The sequence below is a fragment of the Eupeodes corollae genome, chromosome 3, assembly GCF_945859685.1.
Source record: "Eupeodes corollae chromosome 3, idEupCoro1.1, whole genome shotgun sequence".
NCBI lineage: Eukaryota > Metazoa > Arthropoda > Insecta > Diptera > Syrphidae > Eupeodes > Eupeodes corollae.
In genome coordinates, this window is record NC_079149.1 from 62185788 (window position 1) to 62212058 (window position 26271).

The 26271-nt window shown below is 33.1% G+C and overlaps 1 protein-coding gene across 2 annotated transcripts; it reads left to right on the forward strand.

Annotated features, from left to right (window-relative positions):
- Positions 1-1274: 1274 nt before the first annotated feature.
- LOC129951076 (chymotrypsin-like protease CTRL-1) lies at positions 1275-26042 on the forward strand. 2 transcript variants are annotated; one of them, XM_056063086.1, is made up of 8 exons: positions 1313-1329; positions 1397-1576; positions 14334-14663; positions 14738-14846; positions 15661-15845; positions 16063-16266; positions 25582-25679; positions 25818-26042. In XM_056063086.1, exons 2-8 carry the CDS (start codon positions 1489-1491, stop codon positions 25929-25931), a joined length of 1128 nt encoding a protein of 375 aa, XP_055919061.1. In that variant the 5' UTR covers positions 1313-1329; positions 1397-1488; the 3' UTR covers positions 25932-26042. The 2 variants fall into 2 exon arrangements, with proteins under 2 accessions (XP_055919060.1, XP_055919061.1); XM_056063085.1 differs by having other exon boundaries at positions 1275-1576.
- Positions 26043-26271: the final 229 nt, after the last annotated feature.

The following is a 26271-nucleotide window of genomic DNA, read 5'->3' on the forward strand; positions in this document are numbered from 1 at the left end:
AGATTAGCGTTTTTCGATGCTTCTCAGCCTCCTATTCTCTCCAATCTTGGATAACTATGTTTCATAAAAATTTGAAGAAGGTTTTTTTTGTAGCATTTTCCTTCGATTTGTTAGTTATGTTAAACTGTGATAATTTTATACAAAATTGTTATTTTTTTCAGAAGTAAAGTAGGGTTATACTAAATCTCTGTAAATTGTGCAATATAATTATAAGAAAAAATGTAAATAATTACTGCTACAATAAAATATAACAATATAATATAACAAATAAAACAATAATAAACTTACTTTTTGTACAATAAATTATATATGTTTATAGAAATTATTTGTTTTATTAATAAGTTTACTTCTTGCTACTTTTTTATTGCTTACATAGAAAATTCTAATATCGGAATATACGAGTAATAAGCTGTAAACAAAAAAAAGTTTTTAATTTACAACAGAAAATGCAGGATCAGAGTTGTTGCATATGATAGTTCATTAATTTAGGATACAAAATATTTAGTAACATTTATTTCACCAGCAGGCAGTACTATGCCACTGATCACAGCTGTATGACCAACACACTCTTTCAAAAATATATAATGAACTGATCATTGAAATATGACCTTAGGGACCTTCAAACGAATATCAAAGTGATTTTTAAAATTAAGTTATTTGACACACCCCTTTTCGTAGAATGGCTAAAAAGCCTTCACCTTCAAAAAACATATGTCATTAAAAATTAAATAAATACGTACGTATGTATGTATGTACATTTATATGTTCACAGATACTCGAATCTAGTAAAATTAAAGTTTTTAAAATTTGACAACTTTGGGGTAAAGCTAGACTTTAGCGGCATAGAGAATTATTTGTTTTTTATGAGTTGTGGTGGACGTGTTACACAACCAATGTGACTTACTGGCTGAGTGCCTGATGTGAAGTCATTAGACCACGATCAGTAGGTCAGATAATGAATAGATAGATACCTGCATATACACACACATAATATTTAATCTGTCATCATCAAATATGAACAAAATGACGTTAAAGCTTTTGACTAAATATGAACTATTTGTACCTTCCTATTCCTATAGCAAAGTATACAAAGCCCAACACCATTGTTTGCAAGCACGCAATGTGTTCTAATTCGGGCTTGCTTACTCAGCAGAGAGTGGAGTACCCATAGGAGTAATAAAGTATAGAGAGTCTGTCCATTTACTAGCCACCTATAGAAATATAATGTAGGTGTTCATTCATATCATCCGGAAGCATCTTCTTGTTTTTTTCTACTCAAATACTGATGGATTAGTTAGATTCCATACTTTTGACAATTAATACACGAAGGTATTTTTATGTCGATCGGTTGATACATTTATTTTAATTTCAGTTAAAGTTTGACGTATTCATTCAGTTTCAGTTTAAAGTGATCGACGTAGTTGAACAGAACAGGACAAATTCATAAGTTATTAATAAATTAAAACACTAATTTTAAAACTATACAGAATGCAATATTGGATAAAATTAAATTTAATATGGATTGTAACGTTTCAAACTCTATTTATCGGCGGCATTTGTGAAAAAGGCGATTTCGGTAAATAATCCTTCTTTTAGTACTTATTTTGTATTTATGTTGAACCTATGACATTTTGTACTTGTAACAATTAAATTACATACTTTTAACAAATAATTAAAGAAATATTGAAAATTATAAATATTTTTAATTATTGAAAATTATAACAAAATTTAGAACAAAAATATCCCAAACTGTTCAAAATTCTATGTGTTTGTTGTTTAAAATCAATTTTTGCTTTTGTAAATAAGTAAAAAAACAAAAGGCAGATTAAAAACAATATCGTTTAGATTTTATCAAGTTTTGATTAAATAAACAAAACTGCTAATTCAAAATAATCTAAATTTCTAATGAAATAAGTTCTTGTTGAGCAGTGCATCTACCTATTTTAATTAAACTTTTACCGAAGAAAAAAGTTAGTAAAAAGTGAAAATATGTAAGTTAAATAAATACGTACACATACCTTAGCAGTTTTCAATATAAAAAAATACATTATATTTGGAAACTGATTTATTTTGCTTATCACGATAAAAAAGTTTTTTTTTTTTTTTTTTTTATATCCGATGGAAATCAAAAGACACTCGGTAAGAATCGGTACCGAGTAGTGTGGGACTCTTACCGCACTAAAACCACCGGTGAATCAGGACCAATCTATGAAAGATCGACAAATGATTTTTATTTCTTAATTTTTAAAATCGCATTGGGGGAAGTTTAAGGTTATAACACTTTCCCGTAGCTTTTAGCCCATCAGCTCATGAGGCTTGGTTCTTCTTAATCTCCGAACATTGTCTCGTACATTTAATACGGTCTCCATTTCAGAGTTAGTATGACTTTGCAGTCGCTGATTGTGTGATACAGTGTGTTTCTTAACCACTTCTGTAACCATTTCAATTTGAAGGTCACGATGTAGATCGCTATTTCTTATATACCAAGGGGCATTTATTATTCCACGAAGGACCTTGCTTTGGAATTTTTGGATGGGTTCAGCATTTGTTTTCTTTGTACAGCCCCATAGTTGGATGCCATATGTCCAAACGGGTTTCAATACTTGCTTATATAACATTAGTTTGTTCTGGATAGATAGGTCAGAGTTCTTTCCTATTAACCAGTACATTTTTCTGTACTTCAAGTTTAGTTCTTCTCTTTTCTTTTTGATGTGTTCTTTCCATTTAGGCTTTGCATCCAAATTCATTCCAAGGTATTTGGCGGTATTGGAGTAAGGTACTTCTGTACTGTTTATAAAAATTGGAACATTGTTTATGTTTTTGTTTGTAGAGTTTATATGCGTCGATTTTGTTTCGTTTAATTTGATACGCCATTTGTGCGTCCAATCACTAACTTTTTCGACTGCATTTTGCAATTTTTGTGTAGCCTTCGTAACGGATTTATCTGGCACCAATATTGCAGTATCATCAGCAAAGGTGGCCATGATAGCGTTGATGTCCACTGGAATATCCCCTGTATATAACAGGGTTGGTCCTAGGACACTTCCTTGTGGTACACCGGCTTCAATTTTCTTAAGTTCCGAGTAATTTTGGTCGTACCGTACTCTAAAGAGTCGGTTCGTAACGTAGGATTTCAGTATTTCGTAGTACTGCCTGGGGAAGTCCCTATGCAGTTTGTACTCAAGTCCCAAGTGCCAAACCTTGTCAAAAGCTTGAGCAACATCTAAGAATACAGACGAGCATACTTTATTTTCTTCAAGTGCCTTTTCCACAACATCCGTAATTCGATGCACTTGGTCTATCGTGGAATGTTTATTTCTAAATCCAAACTGATGGCTCGGAATTAGTCTTTCTTCAATTATTTTGTTAAGCCTTTTAAGTAGCAGTTTTTCAAAAACTTTTGCCATGATTGGTATAAGCGATATTGGTCTGTAAGATGTAACTTCTGTTGGTGGCTTACCTTGTTTAGGTATAACAATGACTTCCGCAATTTTCCAATGATGTGGCACATATCTTAGTTTAAGGCATGCGTTTATTATAAATTGGAGTTTCTTGAAGGCTATAAGAGGCATTTCTTTCAGAACCTGTGCAGTTATAAGATCGTACCCTGGTGATTTTTTGTTTGACAACTTATGTTGACACATGCTTCTTACTTCTTTGAGCGTGACAAAAGGTATTTCACATTCGTCGTTTCTGTCAACAAACTGTAAGGGCTTGCTGGGAATGGCTTGAAAACATTCGCGAGATGTTCAGCAAAGAGATCAGCCTTTTGTTTCGGGTTTCCGATCCATTTACCATCTTGAGATTTTATCGGCGGGTTTTGTGTCTGAGGTGTTTTTAGGCGCTTAGTGGCTTTCCATAAGGAGTATTCTGTAGAAGCATCCGTCGTCACACTTTTCAGGAATCTACTTAGTGAATCATTTTTAAACTCACAGATTCTTTTTTTTAATTCGTTGTTAAGACGGTTAAAAACTACCTTATCATCTGGGAATCTCGTGGATTGCCATTTTCTTCTAGCTCTTCTTTTTTCCAATATCAACTCCTTTATTTCGATAGGATATTTTATTTCTTTTTCTCTCGCATTCGAAATAGTTGGAGTACTTTCTTCTGCAGCCTGCTGCACATCAGCAATAAATTGTTCTACTTCATGATCAATTTGTTCAATTGTTTGCATAGGGGATCTTAGGTTTATAAAATTTTCAAGTTTGTCTCTGAATTCGTTCCAGTTTGTTCTGTTATTCACGAGCTTGGGATTACTTTTTTCTATTATTTCTGTTTCGCTCAGTGATAAAATTACTGGAGTATGATCTGATGATAAATCGTAATTACCTTCGACACTTATATGATTTCGTTTAATACCTTTAACTACGATAAAGTCAATAAGGTCTGGTACGATAAAAAAGTGATTAGATTTTTAAAAATGTTCAATAATAAAACAAAATTTTCTTTCTAACATTCTTTTTAAATAAACAACAAAAAAGTGAATCGGTCGGCTTATAAAGTATCTGAAATTTAATTTTCACCATTTTGCACTTAAAGTCAAAGTTTTTATTAGTAAATAAAAGTGATTTTACAAAAATAGCGCGTAAATTCAGTCAAATTTCCTGTTATATGCATAAAGTATTTAAATACATATATTCGTTTAAACAGCTCTTAACTGCTGAATAACTAATGTAAGCAAATATTTTGGGCGACAAAATTATGTTTCTAACGAATTAAGATATCCTTAAATGGAATATCACAATTCACATCATAATTTTAAAAATTATGTCCCTTTCAAAATGCTGAAGATAACAAAAACTGTATTTTTAAGGCTTATTTAAATTGTAATATGATTTTGCAAAATAAAAATCTTCATCTCTAAGATAGATACGTTTTGAATCGTTTTAGAAAATCACTAAGTTTTTGCAATATCTCATTAGTTCTTTTACACTTCAGAATTTCAGAAAGTAGTAAGCTTATAACAAGCGTCAAACTACGGTCAGAGGCTCATCATAAGTGCATGTGTTAGTTGTTAGTAAAAAATAATACAAATATAGCCTAACACACGCACAAAATACAAAACAAAATTAGCATTTAACTATTACAGAACAAAAAATAAAATGAGAACGTTTACGATAGTGGAGCACTGGTTCTAAACAATGATTTTAATCCCACCTTATTTAAATTTAAATCTATCGATGAACAGTTTAAGTTATATAAAATGCTCATTCGACTTAAAGCTCCATTCTTGCCATAGTTAGTTCTATGGAAGTCAATATGTATAAATTCAAATGTGCGCAGGTGATGAGTTCCGACCCGGTAATTCAAATGTACACAAGATAGCAAATAAGGTGCATCAATTTCACCATTAATGAGTTGATGAAAAAAAACTAAGTCATTATTAACACGCCTTTGATGGAGAGATTGCATTTGAAGAAGTAGAATACGATGTTCATAGGGAGGCAGATCATAGGGATCTTCCCAAGGAAGACCTTTTAGGGCAAAGCGAATGAAATTATGTTGAATTGATTCAATACGTTTTCTATGAATTTCGTAATAGGAAGTCCATTCCATACCTGCGATGCATAGATGAGGACGAACTTGGCAATTGTACAAAGAAAGATTAACATAGGGATCATTGAACTCCTTTGCCCAGCGTTTTATAAAACCAAGCATAGAACTTGACTTATTAACAATAAAATTAATGTGATGTGTAAACTCTAAGTTTGAACAGAAATGTACACCTAAATCTTTAAATGTGGAGACACGGCAGAGTTTTTGCTGTGATATACAGTAGTCAAATACGTTACTGATTAGTTTTTTAGTGAAAATTATAGTCTGGCATTTTAAAGGGTTGAGTAAAAGGCTATTTTTCCCATACCAAAATGTGAAACTATCAATGTCGGCTTGTAAAAGAATACGATCATGGTTGGACTTTATTATTTTAAAAATCTTCATATCGTCAGCAAAAATGAGAAGTTCACTTGAGCGTAGACATGACGATACATCGTTAATAAACAGGATGAATAGAAAAGGGCCAAGATGGCTTCCCTGTGGAACACCAGATTGAGCAACAAAAGGTTCAGAATGACAATTTCTAAATTTTACCTCGTAGGATCTGTTTCCAAGGTATGACTTAATCCAAGCTAAAAATGGTGGAAATCAAGAGCCTTAAGTTTAAATAATATAATTCCGTGGCTAAGTTGGTCAAAAGCTTTAGAAAAGTCAGTGTATACACAGTCAACTTCATAACCTCGTTCTAAAGCTTTTGAACATATGTTTGACAATGTGAGGAGATTAGTAACGGTTGATCTTTTTTCACAAAACCATGTTGCTGTTCGCAAATGATATTTTTACTAAAATATGCTACGCTTTCACAAACAACTTGTTCAAATATTTTAGGAATGCAAGAAAGCTTTGCAATGGGCCTGTAGTTGCATATATCTGAATTGTTACCTTTCTTATAAATTGGTGTTAGAAATGACTTCTTCCATATACTGGGAAATTTGCCTGTTTTTAGAGAAAGTTTGAATAAAAACGTAAGGGGTTCAACTAAAGCATTACTACATTTTTTTAGTACTCTGTAGCACAGGTATGTGACTACAGCTAGTTTGCGAAAAAGTGTGAAGATTATGAAAATATACTTCATCAACTTCTTGAGGGCTATTAACAAATGATTCACGGAAATTCGTTGCGAAAGCGTTACAGATATCAAAAGTTTTATCTATCGAAAGGTTCTTGTAAGTGAAGTTAACTGGAAAGCCATCTGATTTTTTCTTTGAGTTTACAAAATTCCATAATTCCACCTCTTTCAAAGAGGTGGCCATATCAGTAACATAACAAGCATATACAAAATTAGAAAGAGATTTAAATTGGTTAAAGAGTTCAACTTAAAAAGAGAAGTTGACTGAAGACAGAGTTTTGAGATACGTTTTCCATGCCTTATTTCTTTTGTTACGCAGTAAACGCAATTCTTTCGTGTACCAGGGATGGCTAAAGTTTGTATTTCTTGATTTCTTTATCAATACATTTTTTTCAAAACATAAATTAAGGATCCTATAAAAAGTTGAAACTGCTTCGTCAATGTTAGAAAATGCTAGTGTATCAGCAATTCCAGAAATGGTTAAATCTTCAGACAACTGCTGGAAATTGGCTCTTCTGAAATCAAAATTATATAAGCAATCAAAGGAATTACTGTGATTAGTAAGGTGATTACATAAGTCAAAAAAAATGTACATACAAATGAAAAAGATACAGAAGAAGAGAAATATGTATTTTTTACCGCTATGAGAACACCTCCACCTAAATCCTTTGCATTACCAACATGACGATCGTTTCTGTAAACTTCGAACTCTTGACTAAAAAGTTCTGTGTCGGAAAAGCTTGAATTAAGCCACGTTTCTGCCAAAACGAATACGTCGTGTGGAAATGATTGGGAGTTAAGAAAAATGTCAGTAGTCTTGCTACGGAGTCCCCTTACGTTTTGGTAGAAGAGCGCAAGCCTTTTAAGTTTTTTGATTTGTTTTTCAAAGAAAAACCCTGTTTTTGACTTTGAGTAAATTCTTTGACTAAAGTCTCTGCGGGCCATATGTTTGGATTGCAATTAGAATCAAAGTAAGTGGGATTCGTTATTAATTTAAAAGAGGAAACAAACCTTTTTGGTTTACTGATCTTAGTACATCTGATAGATGAGCTGGAAGGTATGCTCTTGGTAGATACTAAGTGGGAAGTTATATCTTCTGGCGTAGTAACTGCGTCCAGACGAGATATAAAAATTATTTTTGGTTTGGAGACAGCTTTGATAGGGATGACGTTGTTTATTACAGTTCCTGTAACGGTGACACTATTGGAAGCTAAATCTGAGGCAACAATTTGAGGTGTATTGGGAGTTCCAGTGGGATCTGTAGGTATTTAGTATGAAGATATTTTGATACCCGAGAAAGGACATAGGCTACTTTTTATCCTGGGAAAATAACGCATTCCCATGGGAAACTTCAGGTGGGCCGATGGCTTTCACGCCTAAACTACTGAACAGATTTAAATGAAATTTGGTAAAGAGAGAGTTTGAGACTTAAGAAAATACATGAGTTACTTTTGACCTCAACGGCTCGATTACGTTGAGTCATGAATTCTGTTAAATTGCCTGTAGCACAGATGAATTAAAATGTAATGTCTACCCAAACCTGCATACAAATATGGGCAATAGGGATTGGTTGTGTGAGAGGGCAATTTTAGATCCAACTTATGAGGTAGTTGAGATAGTAAGCCAGATAAACGAACAAATTATGTCAGACGTGGAGGGCGATATCATCGAATACCTCTCAGTAGACAACGTTATGGACATGGAGCAAGTAACATCATACCCCATAGAGTGAATTATCAGGGCCGCCTTCTCATAAGTTGAGATTGAATATTGGTGTTTCAGTCCTGTTAATGATAAATCTTGACTCACCAAAGTTATGTTAAGGTACACTGCTACAGATTATTCACCTAGTATGAAATATTATAAAAGCTATAATCATGACTTTTCAGTTTAAAAAAGTGTAGTTTCCTCTTAAAGCAGCATTTGCGTTACATTTATAATAAAGTTCAGGGGCAAACGCTGAAAATTTCAGGTGCAAATTTGGAAAAAAAAACTGTTTTTCAGATGTAGCATGTTCACAAGTTTTAAACCCACAAAATCTTTACGTTCTGGCCAAGGAAGGAAAAACAAAAAACGTCGCATATAAAAATGTATTGCAGTAACCTATCTTCTTCTTAAAATGTATTAACCTAACCTAACCTAACCTATGAGAATCACGCTAAGTATAGCCTCATCACATCTCAGCACAATTCAAACATACGTACAAAAAAGTACAGCTTAGGTTTTTTCATACTACTATACAAAAAAAACTATCCAATACGGACGAAGTCGCGGGTAAAAGCTAGTTATCTTACATTTTTAATATGTTCCAAAAACTTAATAGGGGAGAGTACGATAACTCAGGCGACAAAGTTTAATGACGGATTTGTATAGAACAGTTAAAAACAAGCATTTTTTACTTCTAAATTTGGGCAAACAAAAGTTAAAAAAGGTTTAAAGTGTAATTTTTCAAAAGTTTAAGATTGTCTACTATTGTATTTTTTTTATAACTCATTACTCTTATTTGTTTTTGATCAAAAACTGAAAACTAAATGATTTGATGTCTTCTTGTTCTTGAAAATAGTAAAAATGCTTTTCTTTAATGTTCTAAAAAAATCCATTATAATATCTTGTAGTCTGAGTTACCATACTCTTGCCACTTAAGGTTATAACAAGACTACGAACTCGTATCAAATTTTGCTTTTACAGTTTTACATTTTTCTGTTCAGAAATATTTTTTAATCGATGTATGGCACGTGAAGACCTACAACGGAGTTTTTAAAAAATAAATAAGATACAGAAAAAGGGATTGTAGGTTTGGAACATCATCATCATCATGAAGTTCATTTAAAAAACAAAAACCTATGAATTTAAATAGTCTCAAAAAGCATTGTATCCTTTTTTTTCGAATAATAACAGGATGATTTTAAAAACAAGGCGTGATATATTCATTTTGTAGTGGTGTTCAAAATAAAGCCATTACAACCCTAAAAAAAAGTATAATTTGATTGCCACATACATTACCTTATGTTGACCAGTATTATTAATGTGTTTAAATTTGCGTAAAAGTGTATTTGAAAAAAAAAAACTCTCAAACGCATTTAGGTTAGTATGCTTCTATTCAAAGGTACAAACACTTTATAAAAATGACTTTGTGCTTGGGGTATTGTAATTTTACACAACCCTTATGCAGAGTTTTTTGTACTACTAGTAGAAAAATGAATTTCACGTTCTCCGTTAGTTACATTTTTATCAGCGAACGTCGTCGTGGAAATTAATACTAAATCACGTATTTTTTTTTTTTGAATAATACTGAAATGAAAATGTCAAAATGAACAACTTACGCACTTATGTAGATTGCATAAAATTCGTTATACGCATAGAAAATCTGTGTATCAAGTTTGACGGATTGTAAATGCTTTGTTCTAACTAATCAAAAGGGCATAATACTTGGTTTTCTTCTTGATAGAAGTCCGTGGGACATTCTGTGTATTTTGACGCACACAACATTTGATTCAACTCCCATGTTCAAGAAACCTTTCCCATCATGGAGTAAGTATATTATTGGTTCAGACTGAAGGCAGTTTCTATCTGAGTCCAGAGCAGTCAGTGTGTATGTACTCGCAGTTGCCATGAATATTAAACAATATCTAGTTAAATAATAACGTTTAATGTTTAAAATTTAAGCTCAACCATATATGATGACACGAACTTTTTTGTCAAAAAATATTCTGCTTTTTCTAATTTGTTGAATTTTGAGTCTTTTTATTGAATATTTTATGATGGATGAAGTATTCGATGGTGCGTACCAAGGTTTCTAACGCCTTTTCCATTGACTTGTACGTACTACTAGCTTTTGAATGTAACAATCAGTCTTTTTAAGGTTTTAAGGAGGAATGACGATAGACTTATAGATCTAAGATCTTTATGGTTTACTTGGAAGTATTTTCCTGCATTAAGTATGAAAACAACTTTCACTTTTCTCCATACCAAAGAAATATGGACCAGAAAAAGACAGCTATTGAAAATTTTCTCAAGGAATAGTGCCACTAGGGAAGTTCCTTTGTATTCATTGTATAATGTTCTTTTGTTTTGTTTTCCAAGCTTGATTATTGATTCCATTAATTCTTTACTTTGACCAATTAAAGTTGTTCAAGTTGTCATTTTAAATGCTTTTGCAATCTTAAACAAATAAAATCTTTATGGTGTAATATCATAGAAGGAGGAGAGCTGCTTATGAGGTCTATGAGCAGAGTAGACGAGAGGAACACCGACTTCTCAGAATTAAAAAGAAAGAGCACGAGAAGTGTGTGGTCGAAGATGTTGAGATGTTTAAAAGCAGGAATGAAGTTCGAAAGTTGTATGAGCAGGTGTAACGGAATTCACAAGTCCATAAACCTAGAACCGAAGGCTGCAAAGACGAAAGTGGAAACATCATAGTGGAAATGGCAGGACCACTTCTGCAGACTGTATAACGGTGACGACGAACCGAATTCTGTTGTCAGGCAGAATGATCTATTCAACATAGACGACAAAAGCCAACAAGTCCTCCCGACTTAGACGAAGTAAAGGTTGCCATATCTAAGCTGAAGTCTAATAAAGCCGCTGGGGTATATGACTTGAATGCCGCGTTCTTCAAAGCAGTTGGAGATAATTTGGTTGAGAGCATGCACCAACTTATCTGTAAGGTATGGTCGGAAGAAAACATGCCCAATCCTGAACAAAGGAGACCCTCTAAACTGCACCAACTATAGATGCATCAGTCTACTTAACATCGCTTCCAAAATCTTCTCTGCCAAAATATATCAACGTCTTAAGCCCATCGTCAACAACCTGATAAGTCCTTATCAGTGTGGTTTTAGACCAGGAAAGTCGCATATGACAGCATCTACAGGGAAGAGCTGTATAGAGCCATGTCTAGTTTTGGCATTCCTGCCAAACTCGTCCGTTTGTGCAGGGTGACCATGGAGATTTCACTCTAATTAATAAAGATTGGAAACAACTTAACAGAACCTTTCGATGTCAAAAAAGGTTTTAGGCAAAGTGATGCGCTGTCATGCGATTTTTTAACATCGTACTTGAAAGAAAAGTGCAGAGCTCACACGTCAACACTAGAGGCACTATCTTTCAAAAGCCGGTTCAATTACAAGCATGTGTCGATGACATTGATCGTGCAAAGACTACTATCAACCTAAATGTCTATACAAAAAACTCTTCAGGAAAGCTACAAGTTTATCAAGTTTATCACGATTTTGAATTTCATATTATATGTATATATTATTATTATATATATTATTTATTACTCATTTGTTTTCCAAATTGACAAGAAATCCTTTTACAGAAAGCATTAAATGAAGTTGTGTATAAAATAAATAAATAAGTAAGTAATAAAGTTCAGCTTTCTGTTGAATGAAAAAACTTGATCAACTGTCATTTTAAAAGAAGTAGACTTGACTTGACTAACTTTCCAGTCAGCTTTCCAATAAAGATGCCTTTATAGGAAGGCAATTTTTTGGCAGCTGTCCAATGAGATACCAGAAACTCGCCTTAATTCTCCCTTATGTCGTCTGAACCTACCTAATTTTTTAAATTGGATTGCATCATTATTGAAAAACAAAATGTAGTTTAATATTTCGTAATGAATGTTCAAGTCCATTTATTGTGAATTAGGACAATTTTTATTTATAAATTACTTGAAACATACAAAGTGCACTTATATTTAAAGACGGATGATATTAAAGTTTTCAAAAGAATTAACTCAACATCTGAAAACCTTTTTTTGCAAGAAGACTTAATAAAGACAAGAATAAAAGTTGTCTTGTTTTAAATGTTAACAAACGATGAGTTGAACACGCAACAAATGTTTAATTATTTCAGATGACATATGTATTTAAATCGTGTTCTTTAAGTAAAGAACCTACATATTTTGACTGACTTGGGAGAAGTTTAAGACTCGACAATAACATTGGGCAAGTTCAGGCCACATAGGGGTCTTGAAAGTAAGGTAAGTTTCTCGGATCTAATTGGCCAGCTGCCAAAAAATTGCCTTCCAAATAAGGCAGCCTTATTGGAAAGTTGACTGGAAAGTTAGTCAAGAAAAATCTCCCTAACTATCAAGTCAAGTGAAAAGTGTTTTGTAGGCAAAAACGTTTAGTAGTTTTTGTACTATGAACTTACAATAGAGGTTTGAGAAGTAAAGTTCTGAATTTGAAATTCATAAAACGTCAAAAACCAATTACTTGACTGCAAACGAAGTCCCTTATGTTGTTTGAACCTGCCCATTTACTGTGCATTTTAGTCTTGTTGCTAAAAAGTAAATAGAGTCCTTGGCTTCATTAAGAGATTTGTTTCGTTTGTGAGGTTAATTCTTGAAAACAGCTTTTGTTATTGGTATCTTACTATTCAACACAAACATATTGTATAATGTGAATTTAATTATTTATTTAACAGCGAGTTAAAAATTTTTGGAACTTGTTTACTTTTAACCAAATAGCTTGAAATCGACTTGAGAAAAGTTGAATGAAACCCGAATCTATAATGTATTAAACAAGAAATGGTATACAAATACTTTCAAACGCTTTCCGAAAATCAGTATAAATTACATCAACCTGAAAACCGGATTTCAAGACATTTGACAAATGTTGTATCAAAAGCGACAAATTAGTGTTAGTAGATCTACCACTCACGAATCCATGTTGACATGGAGAAATAAATTCTTTAACATGAAAATAAATTTTGTTTATTACAATCAACTCAAAAAGCTTCGGTATAGCAGAAAGTTTGGTGATTGCAAGATAATTCTCAATATTATGTTTTTGACCTGCTTTAAAAATAGGTTTTATAAACGAAAACTTCTAGTCATCTAAATAAACTCCGTTTGAAAGAGACAAATGGTAAATTTGAAGAGGTTCAACTAAAGAAAAAAATGTATTGATTAAATAGGATGAAATACCATCCGGACCTGAAGTTAGACTTGATTTAACATTTAAAATCCCTTCCTTAACGTCTCCTAATGACAAAAAAAGGTGCCCTTAATCCAACTTGGAAACAGATTACGAGTAATTTAAACTGTCTGGAATAATTACAGGTGAAATTAAAGAATTAAATTGATTTAGAAAAAGTTCTTGGATTTTTACCTCCCTTTCCACTCTTGCTTTCCTGGAAACGTTCTGCCGCCTTATTCTCATAGGCATACTTTTACTAACCTTCCTTCTTTGACAAACCATAGAAAATAGTAATAGAAGCAGTAATAATAAATGGAGCAATTATTATTCATTTTGAATTAAATTCTAGTCAGATCTAATATAAGACTCTACACTCTACAGGCCACTAATTCGAACTATGGTGTTTAAAGCCCCCTCAATATATTAATTGAATTACTTAATGCATTTTATTTTCTAATAAGTTTACCAAATGACAATTTTAAACTTTGTAAAATTAAAATATTGTTTTATAATAGTTTGGATAAAAATTAGGTGTTAAGGTTAGCAATTAACGAATTGAAATAATTTATAGCATAACAATTAAAATTATTGGTCCAATTGATTTTAAAACAAATATAAAATTTTAATTTTGAGTAATGTAATTGCTGTTAAAACAATAAAATTTAAATAAATTCAAAACTGTTAAACTTTAATCAATTGCTGTTTGTAAAATTCACAAGTGATCAAAATTATTGTTCTTATAAGCATAATTTTTAAGTGAGATATGTTTTTTTTTTCAATTTAAGACAGTCTTCTCGTTCACTCCAACGAAGGATCAAGCTACTTGACTCGTGATCTACCTAAGGAACGATCTTATTATGGTTCTACTACTGAATGTGCAGCCGGAACTGAATGCAGTCCAATGCACGAATGCCCTTTGGTCATATATGAAGTTGCAAAGATGTGTTTCTACGGAGAAAAGACTCTATTTTGTGGCAGTGGAGAGGATACACCTTACGTGTGTTGTCCCAGCAGTCCACTTGAAAAGAACCAAGTCTGTGGTAAGGCATTGGTACAAGGCCATTTCTATAAAGGTTTAGGTTCATATCCATTTATTGCCAGAGTGGGATTTAAACGTAAGTATTTTTTATATTTTTTAATCAATTATTAGGTCTTCAAATTTAATTAAATATTTTATTTTATTTTTTAGATGTTAATACGGGAAGTTTTGCATATCCTTGTGCTGGATCGATCATTGCTCGTCGAGTTATTTTAACAGCTGCTCATTGTGCTTTGGCCAAGGCTGATGGTCATCGGCTGTAAGATTTTAAAAATTAAATATTTGTTTAATGCATCATAGATTATATTTAACGTATTTAGTATACTAACTAAAAAATAATACCGGAGGTTTTGAAAGAAGTCCTAGAAAAGGAGCTATCCATTCTGGGGAATTAGTTGAAGAGGACATTTATTTGTATCTTGTCTGAAAACATACATTTTTTAGAGTAGAGAAAACTAAACTAAGTCTTTGAGGCCTAACAAAGGTTAATTGAAGGTGATGTTTGCACAATGGTTTTTTTATGCTTCTAATTAATACATCAGTGGATTTAAGTCCTAATAAACATTGCAAGGACATAGAAGGTAGAAATTCATAGTTTTAAAAGTTAAGAGCATGAGCGGCTTATTTTGTTAAAATCAAACAAGTCGATGTGTTTTTCAGAATGCATCGTAGCACTACACTATCATAAGATTCTTAAATAAACCTATAAAAACACTTGAATGTGATGTTTATCAGGTCTTGAATGTGATAATTTCATTTCTTGAAACTCAAAAATAAATAAGTTAAAAAAGGAAATTTGGATAACAATTTTTGGGGCTTAAATTTGGTGCTTCAGAATCCTATCAAATTTACGTAGGTTGACTTCATATAAAAAGTAAATACGAAATTGAAAAACAATTAGGTATCTACTAAAATCTATTTTTTTAAACATAATAATTACATTTCGATATGCTAGAGATAATTGTACATACTTTACAATACCTACTATTATAAAGTAATTAATCAATTTTGTTTTAAATCACCGTCGATCATGTTGAATTTTCTTTTATTTATATATTTTTGTTTTTACAAAGATCGTCAGTTCGTGTCGGGGAGTATGACACTTCTACAGACCCAGACTGTGCCAGTACTGGATTTTGTGCTCCAAGAGCGGTGAACCATGCAATTAGTCATGTGATTGTTCATCCAGATTATAAACAGGGTCAGTACCATCACGACATTGCGTTGCTTGTGTTAAAAACACCGTTTAATTATTCGGGTAAGTTTAAAAGTTTTTATTAAAATTGTTATTGTTTTACCATTACAAATGTGTTTCAAATTTAGCTTTTCAAAAAATGAAGAAAATTGGAACACATAGAACATACAAAACAATATGATATTTGTCCATTTCAATTACTAGTTATTGTTTTGACTTGATAAATAAAAATTATGATCTTTAAAAGTTAAAATTTGTTTTTTTTTTTATTTTTACACAGTTGCAACACAACCTATTTGTTTACTTAAATCAAGAACAAATTTAGTTGTTGGAAAGAGGGCGATAATAGCTGGGTGGGGAAAGATATCAACATCGAGTAAACGTGCCTCTGATATGGTTCAAATGGATGTACCACTTACTAGTTGGGATATGTGTCTTAGAAATTATGGAGCTACAGGTGCACTGGAATCTCCAAATTCAATTGGTAAGAGCATTTGCATTTTAAAAAGTCTTAAAGAATGAATCCAAGCAGAAAGGCTTTCATTTTTTACTTTTCATAGAAACTTATGTATTATAATCGGTGCAATAATTCCAAAGGAGTATTTTGAAATTTCCAAACGTTTCAAATGCTCTTGAATCTAAATCTAAGGTTTTTAGGGAGGTGTCAATATGTGTTGTGGTTTACCAATATCGAAATTGACTTCAAATACATTTTATATTAAAGACAATAACATCAAAAGATACAGAAAGAACTTTTAGAAAATTAAGCAATTACTTACTTACTTGCTTAAGATGGCGCTACAGTCCTGTGTGAACTAGGGCCTTACCCCACAAACTTCCCTAGCGGTCCCTAGCTAGATTTCTCCAGTTTCGCGCTCCAAGTTGGGTGAGTTCACTTTCCACTTGTGCGCGCCACCTGATCAGCAGTCTTCCTCTACTGCGCTGTCCTGTGGGTGTGGATTCGAAGACTTTCCGGGCCGGAGCATCGGTTTCCATGCGCTCTACGTAACCCAGCCATCTCAGTCTTCGGATTTTTACCCTTCTGGATCAGTCTACGTCGCTGTGCAGCCCATACAGCTTGTCGTTCCATCTTCTTCTCCACTCCCCTTAGATGCCTACGTGACCGTCGATCACACGAAGAACTTTTATCTCGAACCGACCCAAGGTGCTTTCATCTGCTTTTGTCATAGTCCATGCTTCTGCACCGTATAGAAGGACTATGGGATGATAAGGGTCTTATAAAGCAACACTTTTGTCCCTCGAGAGAGGACTTTACCACTCAATTGCCTCAATACTCATAAAAGCCCCATTGACATCACGCTAAGTTCCTCCGATTATATCAATGACATCAGCATTTGCTAGTAATTGGACATACTTTTGAAAGATAGTGCCTCTAGTGTTGATGTGTGGGCTCTGCACTATCCTTTCAAGTACGATGTTAAAAAAATCGAATGACAGCTCATCACATATTACGGCAGAGAAGATTTTGTAAGCGATGTTTAGTAGACTATGTGTTGTAATTCCTCTATAGTTGGTGCAGTTTAGAGGGTCTCCTTTTTTCAGGATCGGGCAAACAATATTGAGGTTCCATTCATCGGGCATGCTTTCTTCCGACCATTTTTTACAGATAAGTTGGTGCATTCTCCTAACCAACTTATCTCCAGCTGCTTTAAAGAATTCGGCATTCAATCCATCCGCTCCAGCGGCTTTATTAGACTTCAGCTTAGATATGGCAATCTTTACTTCGTCTAAGTCGGGATTACAGGATTGTTGGCTTTCGTCGTCTATGTTGAATGGATCATCCTGCCTAACAGCGGAATTGGTTCGTCGCCACCGTTATACAGTCTGCAGAAGTGGTCCTTCCATATCCTCAGCATTGACTGCGGTTCGACTATGATGTTCCACTTTCGTCTTTGCAGTCTTCGGTTATAGGTGTATGTACCTGTGAATTTCGTTTCACCTGTTCATAAAACTTTCAAACTTCATTCCTGCTTTTAAACCTCTCAACATCTTCGACCGCACGCTTCTTATGCCCTCTCTTTTTCCTTCTGAAAAGTCGGTGTTCCTCTCGCCTCTTCTATGCAGTGCGCGCCGCTTTGCATGCCTGTTGTTTGGCTGCATTTGCCTGCCAACATTCCTCATCAAACCAGGGGTTCCTTGTTGGGGGCTGCTTGTAACCCAGCACATCAGAGGCGGCTTCTCTGATTGCATCTTGGCAATGTTGCCACTGGTTTTCGATACATTGTGTTGGCGGCAGAGAAATTCGAGAGAGGTTACTTGTAACTCGATCGGAAAAGGATTTGGCGATCTCTGGCGATTGTAGCGGTTCGACGTTGTACCTTCTCGCAGCACTTAACTGTTTTGCCTTGGGTCTGGAAACCCGAAGTGCTATCTTAGCTACAACGAAGTAGTGGTCCGATTCAATATTAGCTCCTCGAAAAGTTCGTACATTCATGATGCTGGAAGCGTGTCTGGCGTCGATCGCAATATGGTCAATCTGGTTGACGGTAGATTGATCTGGAGAACTCCAAGTTCCTTTATGGATTTTGAGGTGCGGAAAACGCATACTGTCTACCATGACATTTCGCCCCGCAGCAAAATCTTTGAATCCAAAGTCGGAAGTGTTGACGTGCAGGCTGTTTTTCACGATTATTCCACCAAATATGTGTTCCCTTCCTAGCATGGCATTAAAATCGCCCAGGACAATTTTAATATCGTAGCTAGCACACTGCTCATATGATTTGTCTAAGAGCTCGAAGAACATATCTTTGGTGTTGTCATCTTTCTCTTCTGTGGGGGCGTGCGTGCATATCAGTCAAATGTTGCCGAATTTAGCCTTGATGCGTATAGTCATGAGGCGCTCGTTGATGCACCTATAGCTTAAGACTTCTTGCCTTAGTCTGGCTCCAATGACAATGCCGCATCCAAATAATAGCTGTTGGTTTTCGCGGTAGCAGTCACCATAGTAAATATCGCAGTGGAAATACCTCTTCCCCCTCTCTCGTTTGCTGCCTCCAACAATGCTTTAAGATGCTCAAAATGTAGAAAAAGTCACCTGACCTTAATGCAATCAAGCATAAATGAATGAACTGGTACGTCAAGTTGCTTAAAATTTAGAAAGATGAAACGAAAAATACAGCTTTTAGTACAATTTTTAGGAATATAAAATTGGCAGTTACTTTTGTGCCAACAAAAAAAAAAGCATGCAAAAATAACTACCTACTAAAAATTGGTAAAAATTGATTTTTGATCCCAATATTTCGGAAATAAGAACTTTAATTATATAATTATTTTATTCTATACAGAATATTGTTCTAAACATTAGGTAATTTTTTTTAGGGAAATCCTATTGACATTTTTGTATAAAAAATAAAAACTGACAAAAAACGTTATTAAAATTTGGAAATGGACTAAAATAAAGGGGTTTCTAATATAGAATCATTTCAGATATTTCAAAAACTTTATTATGGACTTGAAACCAAATTTTTGTTCGTTGAACATTTTGACCGGAACGTCGCTGGCTTGTTGGCATAAACTAATTACTTAATTTAGCCCCCTCTAATCAAACTTACTCAGTTAAAGGTGTGGCTTTCATGGTGAAACCCCATTTTGTCCAAACCTATAGTTTCCAATTCCGACTAAATATAATCGGTCATCTTGGCGCCATTTACATACATACATATATGTAAGTAACGATCGTCATAGTCAAGAAAACAATATGGCCCAATATGGTGCAAACCGCACCAAACAGTGGATAAACTTGGCATTTATGAACCAAATGTATATTGACGAATGCATTGGGCCAAAAATAAGCTCTTTAAGTTGCGACACCAAATTTCAGTAGAATTTTTTTTTATAATTTGCAGACGTTCCTTATTGGTGAACTTTACCATGATAAAACTGTTACGTTTAGCCAATAAATTGACAAAGACAATTTGATAAAAAAATACAAGGTTCACAAACAAATAATTTAAAGTTGTCAATTCCTTATGGGAAAACCCGATATCTCGGAAACAGAAAAGTTATTGAAATTAACTTTATTATATAACTAGCGGCTCGGTACGTGCTACGTTCGCTACGCATAAGGCATAGTAATAAGAAAAGATTATTAAGTTAATTTATTTAAACAAAAAAATATTTTAAATTGCTAGCTATTTAAAAGTTTAAATGACCCAAATGATATATTGTTTATATTATATTTGTCAGCAAAGAGTAAAAACTAAAAAATAAAAAAAGAATTGGGTACTCTTACTAAGGTGATGGTTTATGTATATAGGTTAGTCTAAAACAGTTGGATAAACAATATTTTTAGTTTTTCCATTTTGAGCATAAATAAATAAACAGTTGGGTGTACCCAATCTGGAACAGGCATCATAAAGTTGGCCATGTGGAAAACATGATTCTTCCAAATTGACACCACAAACGTGAGGTTTGCCCTTTGGCCTTATTTATGAACATCGCTAATGATAAACGCATAGGATATTGTAATCTTTTGAATTCAAATGCATATCAGTTGGAATCATAGGGATGCTCGGTATCAAACACACTTCTCCTTTTTATTTACCATTTAAAATTATAGCTTCAATCAAATTTGGCAATAACTTTTTCACTGCAAATCTGGTGCCATTACACAGTTTTGGTGGATTAATATTTCGCGATAATATAATCAAAGAACCAATTTTAAGATTCAAGCAATGTGTTGATATACCAGCTGGTTCCAATGAATTTAAAAATTCAATTGGATAATTCATTGCCATCATCTTGATTCATAACACTGTCAATTGATTTATACGCGGTGACTACACCTGGCAGTATCGCTTGAATTTGAAAATTAATAGCATTGATATGAATGTTTTTCGGTGCTAAAATGGTGCATTCTTTCAAGCAATCATGATTTCTGTAATTCTGAAGAATATTCGGAAAAACACATTCAATAAACTCATCTATAGCTAGCGCAATTGTACAAAAATTGTTCGGTAAAGTGACCAATCCGTTGATACTGTCGATTGGTAATTTGCATTGACCAATTTCTAACAATTGTTTTGATAACTCATGAGCAGTTGCATCGTTATGTAGGTGCATACGCATAGTAGAAGTTGATCAAGAAATGACAGGCAATGTTACTAAATTCGATTAAATTCGACATTGTGCACTCATCCCATAAAATATTTGACGTTAATCGCAGAACTTTTTCCATAACAGAATTTCTCGAAATATTGCAAGTTAGAGTTTTAATCAATCGTACATTCAATGCCAATTTTGATACAGAGTGTGCGGTGCGACCATCTAATAATGTAGCAGGAATTCCCGACGATGCAAGTGCCAATTCAATTTTCGGTTCCGATCAAATAGTCGCGAAAATCAATTATACAACGAACGTTTTGCCTGTACCACCAGGTACATCCAAAAGGTATAATCTACCTGTATTATTGGAAACGGCTTTCATGATTGTGTCTTACACATGGTTTTGTTGAATATTCAATTTGGTTATATTCGATTGTACAAATAAACGTTTCATCATTAGAATTGAACTCTTATGCTCACGTTGCAATTCACGATCAAAAACATCGTGTATCTCACGATTTGGTGCGATCATACCCAATTGTGCTAATGCTTTATTTACAATCGTTAGACACATATCTTAACTATTATTACAGCTTCGTTGTATGTAAATTTATAAGGAAATCAACAAATTGGGATTTCTTTTAGTATAAGTACAAATAATTTGTATATGAGAGCATAGAAAGTTGTTGATTTTCCACCTTTTCAAGATTTTTTTTTTAATTTTCTCTACGTACAAACCTTCTCTGGACTTCCACTAATAATTCAAGCCTAAAATTAGCCAAATCGGTAAAGGCATTGTTGAGTTATAACATTACAACGAAAAGTGTCATTGATTTTTATATATATATATATAGAATAGATTATATTATTATTACAAAAACGAAATCTAATAAAAAAATAACTTAAAACTGGTAAACATTGGATTTCTGCTCATTTGTCAAATGTTGATTTGTTTTAATATTTTGTTAAACTTTAAGAAAAATCTAGTTAACAGTTTCTTAGAAAAAAAAACTAAAACAAAAAATACCAAAAAGGACTAAAAATTGAATTCTAACTTACATATGTACATACATACATAAATATCTTGAGAAAAAAGAAAGATATTGACTTCAAAGTTTTTTCATCTCATAGAAATATTGATTTTAATATTTTGTTACATTTAAAGACCGAAAAAGCTTAAACATAATTATTTGGTTGTAACCCTTTTAACTTAGGTCCTCAGACCTGTAAAGTCCGTTGGGAACACCTTAAGGGGCATAGGGCCTCTACTACGCCTACGCCATCTCCCTCGAACTTTTGCCTAGTGGCGCTGATTCCGCTCGACTGTTCTGCGCCATGTGCTTCTCGGTCATCCAGCTCTTCTTAATTCTTGTATGAGCGGACTCCACTGAATTGCTTGGCCTGCAATGCAGTCGTTACCTTTTGCGAAACTTATATCCAATCCATTGCCACCTTCCTTCGTATTATAGAGTCTATAGGTTCCTTGCCTTTCCTTCTATGAAGGGCCTCATTTGATATACGGTTTGACCAGAAATTCTTTAGGATGTTACGAAGACATCTATTCACGATGGCTTGCAGGTATCTTGTAATGGCTGAAGTAACCTTCCAAGTGTTGCACACATAGATACGACATTTATGCGAAACAGATGTAGCTTTGTTCTTAAGCCGATAGAGTTATTCCTTTAAATTTTCGACAACATACCGAACGCCGCTTTTGCTTTACCGATGCGACAGATGAGGTTTTGTTCTGTTCCGCCTTCGATGGAGATGATACTTTCAAGGTGTTGAAAGCTCTCCACTATTTCCACCGGTTACTAGGAAATATTTATTTGAGAGGATGGTCGGGTTCCGAGGCTGATAATTTTTTTTTGCTGGAATTAATTTTCAGCCCACAACTTCTGCTTCTCTCTCCAGACTTGTTGTCATTTGATGTCCATCAAATAACTCTTTTAAGTGCTTTAGATACAAAAAAATTTACATATTATTAAAAATATCCTATGGAAGTTATTATCGGTCACCAATGTAATATTATCTTTTTGTTTGTAAGAGCTAATCTTGGAAATATTTAAATAAAAATATCGCTCTGGATGATTTCTTCTAAATTACCTGGTATACATGAACTATGTTTACATAATTTTGCACAGAAAGCTCACACATCCCTTTCCGCAAAGTTACGTTTTTTAAATGCTTAATCAGTAACTAAAACTGAAACGTGATGTTTCTAAGAGGAGAGAAATTCGATCTTCCTTCATCCAATCTATAATTCTAAGTATTTCAAACAAGGGCGGATCCAGACTTTTCATCAGGGGGGGTCACACACTTAGATGAGTTTTTACTCACCGCTTAAAAATGTTCTCTAATGTTTTGTAAAGGATGCTAACAAAATTTAATAATTGCTAAAATGACAACTTTAGCTATCAAATTATTTAGAAAGCATTTCAAGATTCGAACAGTTGTCTAAATATGCCATATTTAAGAGCTAAAATACAATAGCTTAGAGGGTTTTTGGTGCATTTCGCGCCGAAGGAAATTGTTTTGAAACGGTGCTTTATTCCAAAAACAATACACACTTTTCTTGTTTTCATTTCTATTAATGCCAAGAACGCTGCAAAAATTTATAAATCCAGAAAATGAGAGAAGATCTGAATGTAAAAATGTCGGACTTTTTTTGACGTAGCTTTTTCGAACTTAATTTCCGGGAATCTCTCATTACTATCGTTATTAATCTGCTTATTAAGATCTTATAAAGGCGTTAACAAAACTTAAAAATTGTAGAGACAAAAAAGTTTGGTTCTTGAATTCAAGGAAATAGTTGTATTTAAACAAAATAAATTCAAACAAATAAGTTGGGAAGAAAAGTTTTGTAGCACTCACAAATTACACGTTTCAAAGCTTTTATATCAATAGATATGAAACTTTTATTATGTTTTTCAGTTAGCCATTAGTTTAACAAAAGTGTCACTTGATTTTTTGGGACATTTGTATTATTGAAATTCATGTTTGAATCTCAGTTCTAGAGCATCCAAAGCAAATTCACTTCAAAACGTAGATTTATTGAATTTTTTGAGATCTTTTGTATTCAACAGAAAACGCGTCTGAAAGAAATGAAATGCACGACTGGGTCACAAGAACTTGATAATTTCTTCCAAAAAGTCTGTTTATTTTAAGATTTAAAAATGTACATACCTCCAAAATAAGTTCTTCTCAATAATTTAAATGCCATTTTATTTGTCAACAAATCTAGATTACCTAACCTATTTTTTCAAAAATCATTTAAGTTTTGACTTAAAAATATTTCTGGTATAAGCACTAAATAAAGAGCTTATAAATATATGAACATTTTAAATTTAAATTTCGTAAAAAAATGTTGTCCCCTTTCTGAGATATCAAGTTTTGTAAACAAAATTAGTATTTTATTAAAAATAAAAAAAATACATTTTTGATCATAAAAAATCATCATCAATTTGATCATTGACAAGAGCATGCACAGAAAGAGAAGAATTTTGAAATCTTGAGAATTCTTGAGAAATCTTAAAAACAAAATAAAGATTTTTTTGAGGGGTACCCTTCTGGAGCAATACGAAAATATGTTTTTTTTGTAGAAAGAAGCCAAATTAAGAACATAAAATTTTGAGAAAGTTTTAGAAAATTCACATGTTTGAACCTAAAAATTTGTGTTATTTTTTGTATTAAGGAAATGATAAAAACCCCCTGCACTAATCAGCTGAAAATCTTAATTTCAATCAGTTGTTCGGACTGTAGGGGCCAGGAAAGACAGACAGACGGAAGGAATCTAGGAACCCACTTTTTTCGACTTCTCTACCGTCGTAATATCATATTTGATTAAAAACTTTAGTTTGAAATTGTTTACTAATGCAAAACTTGCTATATAGTTCCTATAGTTCGCAGTAAAAATCACTTCAATAATTACTATTTTTGTGTGTCAAAAAAATGTAATAATAAAGTTGAAGGCTAGTTTAAGGAATTCAAAGGCAACTTAATATAAAATTGATGATCTCTTATTCAAGGTTTCTTCTTAAGAACTTGAATAATTGCTCTTTTTCTTAGAAACATTTCTTATGAAAATAATTTAAAATGACTAAAGTTTTTTCAAGTTCTAAATTGAGCGAAAATAAAAATTTGAGTTGTTTTTGACAGCAAACCAATTTTTGGTAAATGTCGTTAAATTACTAATAAATCTTTAAAGGAAATCTTTACTTATACAACTTAACTGTATAAGCTTTTTGGCTCATATGACCCCCCCTGGATCGTCAATTTGTGCTGTGTTTTTGAAATAGGGTTGAATATCCAATTCTAATTATGTTCCTGGTCCAATCTCCAGTCAAAAGTAGTACCTTTAGCAGCAACAAAGTTTAAGGAAGTAAAATACAAATGTTGTTTTCATATACAAACAAATAAATAATTCAAAATATAATGGGGGTCATATCCATTAACGCAATACGATTAGTTTTGAATTGAAGGGAATTCTTACGGAAAAGCAAACAAATTATCTCTCAGGGGGGGGGGATCATGACCCCTACGCCCCCCCCCCCGTGGATCCGCCATTGATTTCAAATCTATTTTGTGATTTGGATTTAAAAATTCTGCTATCGTTAACTTCTATTTTTTCTTTTGGGTTGATTGATTTATATAAAAGTCTATTATTTATTTTTAATTCATTGCCGATTTTTAACTACTTGTCAATTAAATTCTATTCAACAATTTTCATTTTTAGAAGGCCAGTGGATGTGCGCTGGAGGCGAAGGAAAAGACGTTTGTCAGGGTTTTGGAGGTGCTCCATTGTTTATCCAAGAAAGTGGAATCTATTCACAGGTGAACTTAGCTTTTAAATTATTATAATACATAAAGTTTGATTTTGTTTTGCTTTAAAAACGCTTACTTACCTTGAAAATAAAACTATAAAACAAATTATTTATGTTTAATTGCATCTTTTATTTATATTCAATATAGATTGGCATAATGTCCTTCGGATCGGATAATTGTGGTGGTTTACGTATACCAAGTGTTTATACTTCGGTATCGCATTTTTCAGACTGGATTCATGATAATACACCTCTGGATTGATAAATTATAAGCTGTTCATCTGAGCATTATTTCCTAGAGAAGTCTTGAGTGTGATATGAAATTTAAGTTCGGTTCTAAATTTGATTAATAAATAAACTAAAATAGTTCATATATGTTTGTACATTTTTTAATAAACAAAACGATTTAGTCCTTCGGATTCGGTATATAAACTGTAAATCAATCTTTCCATCCCTGACGTTAGTCACTGATTCTCTATGAACCACCTTATTTATTTATTTAGTTTATGCATTTGTTTGTCTTTAGTTTAATTGAAGAGCAATTAAAAATGTTCATTCCTTTCAAATGAAAATTCGTATTGCTTTCAATTATACAGGTAAGA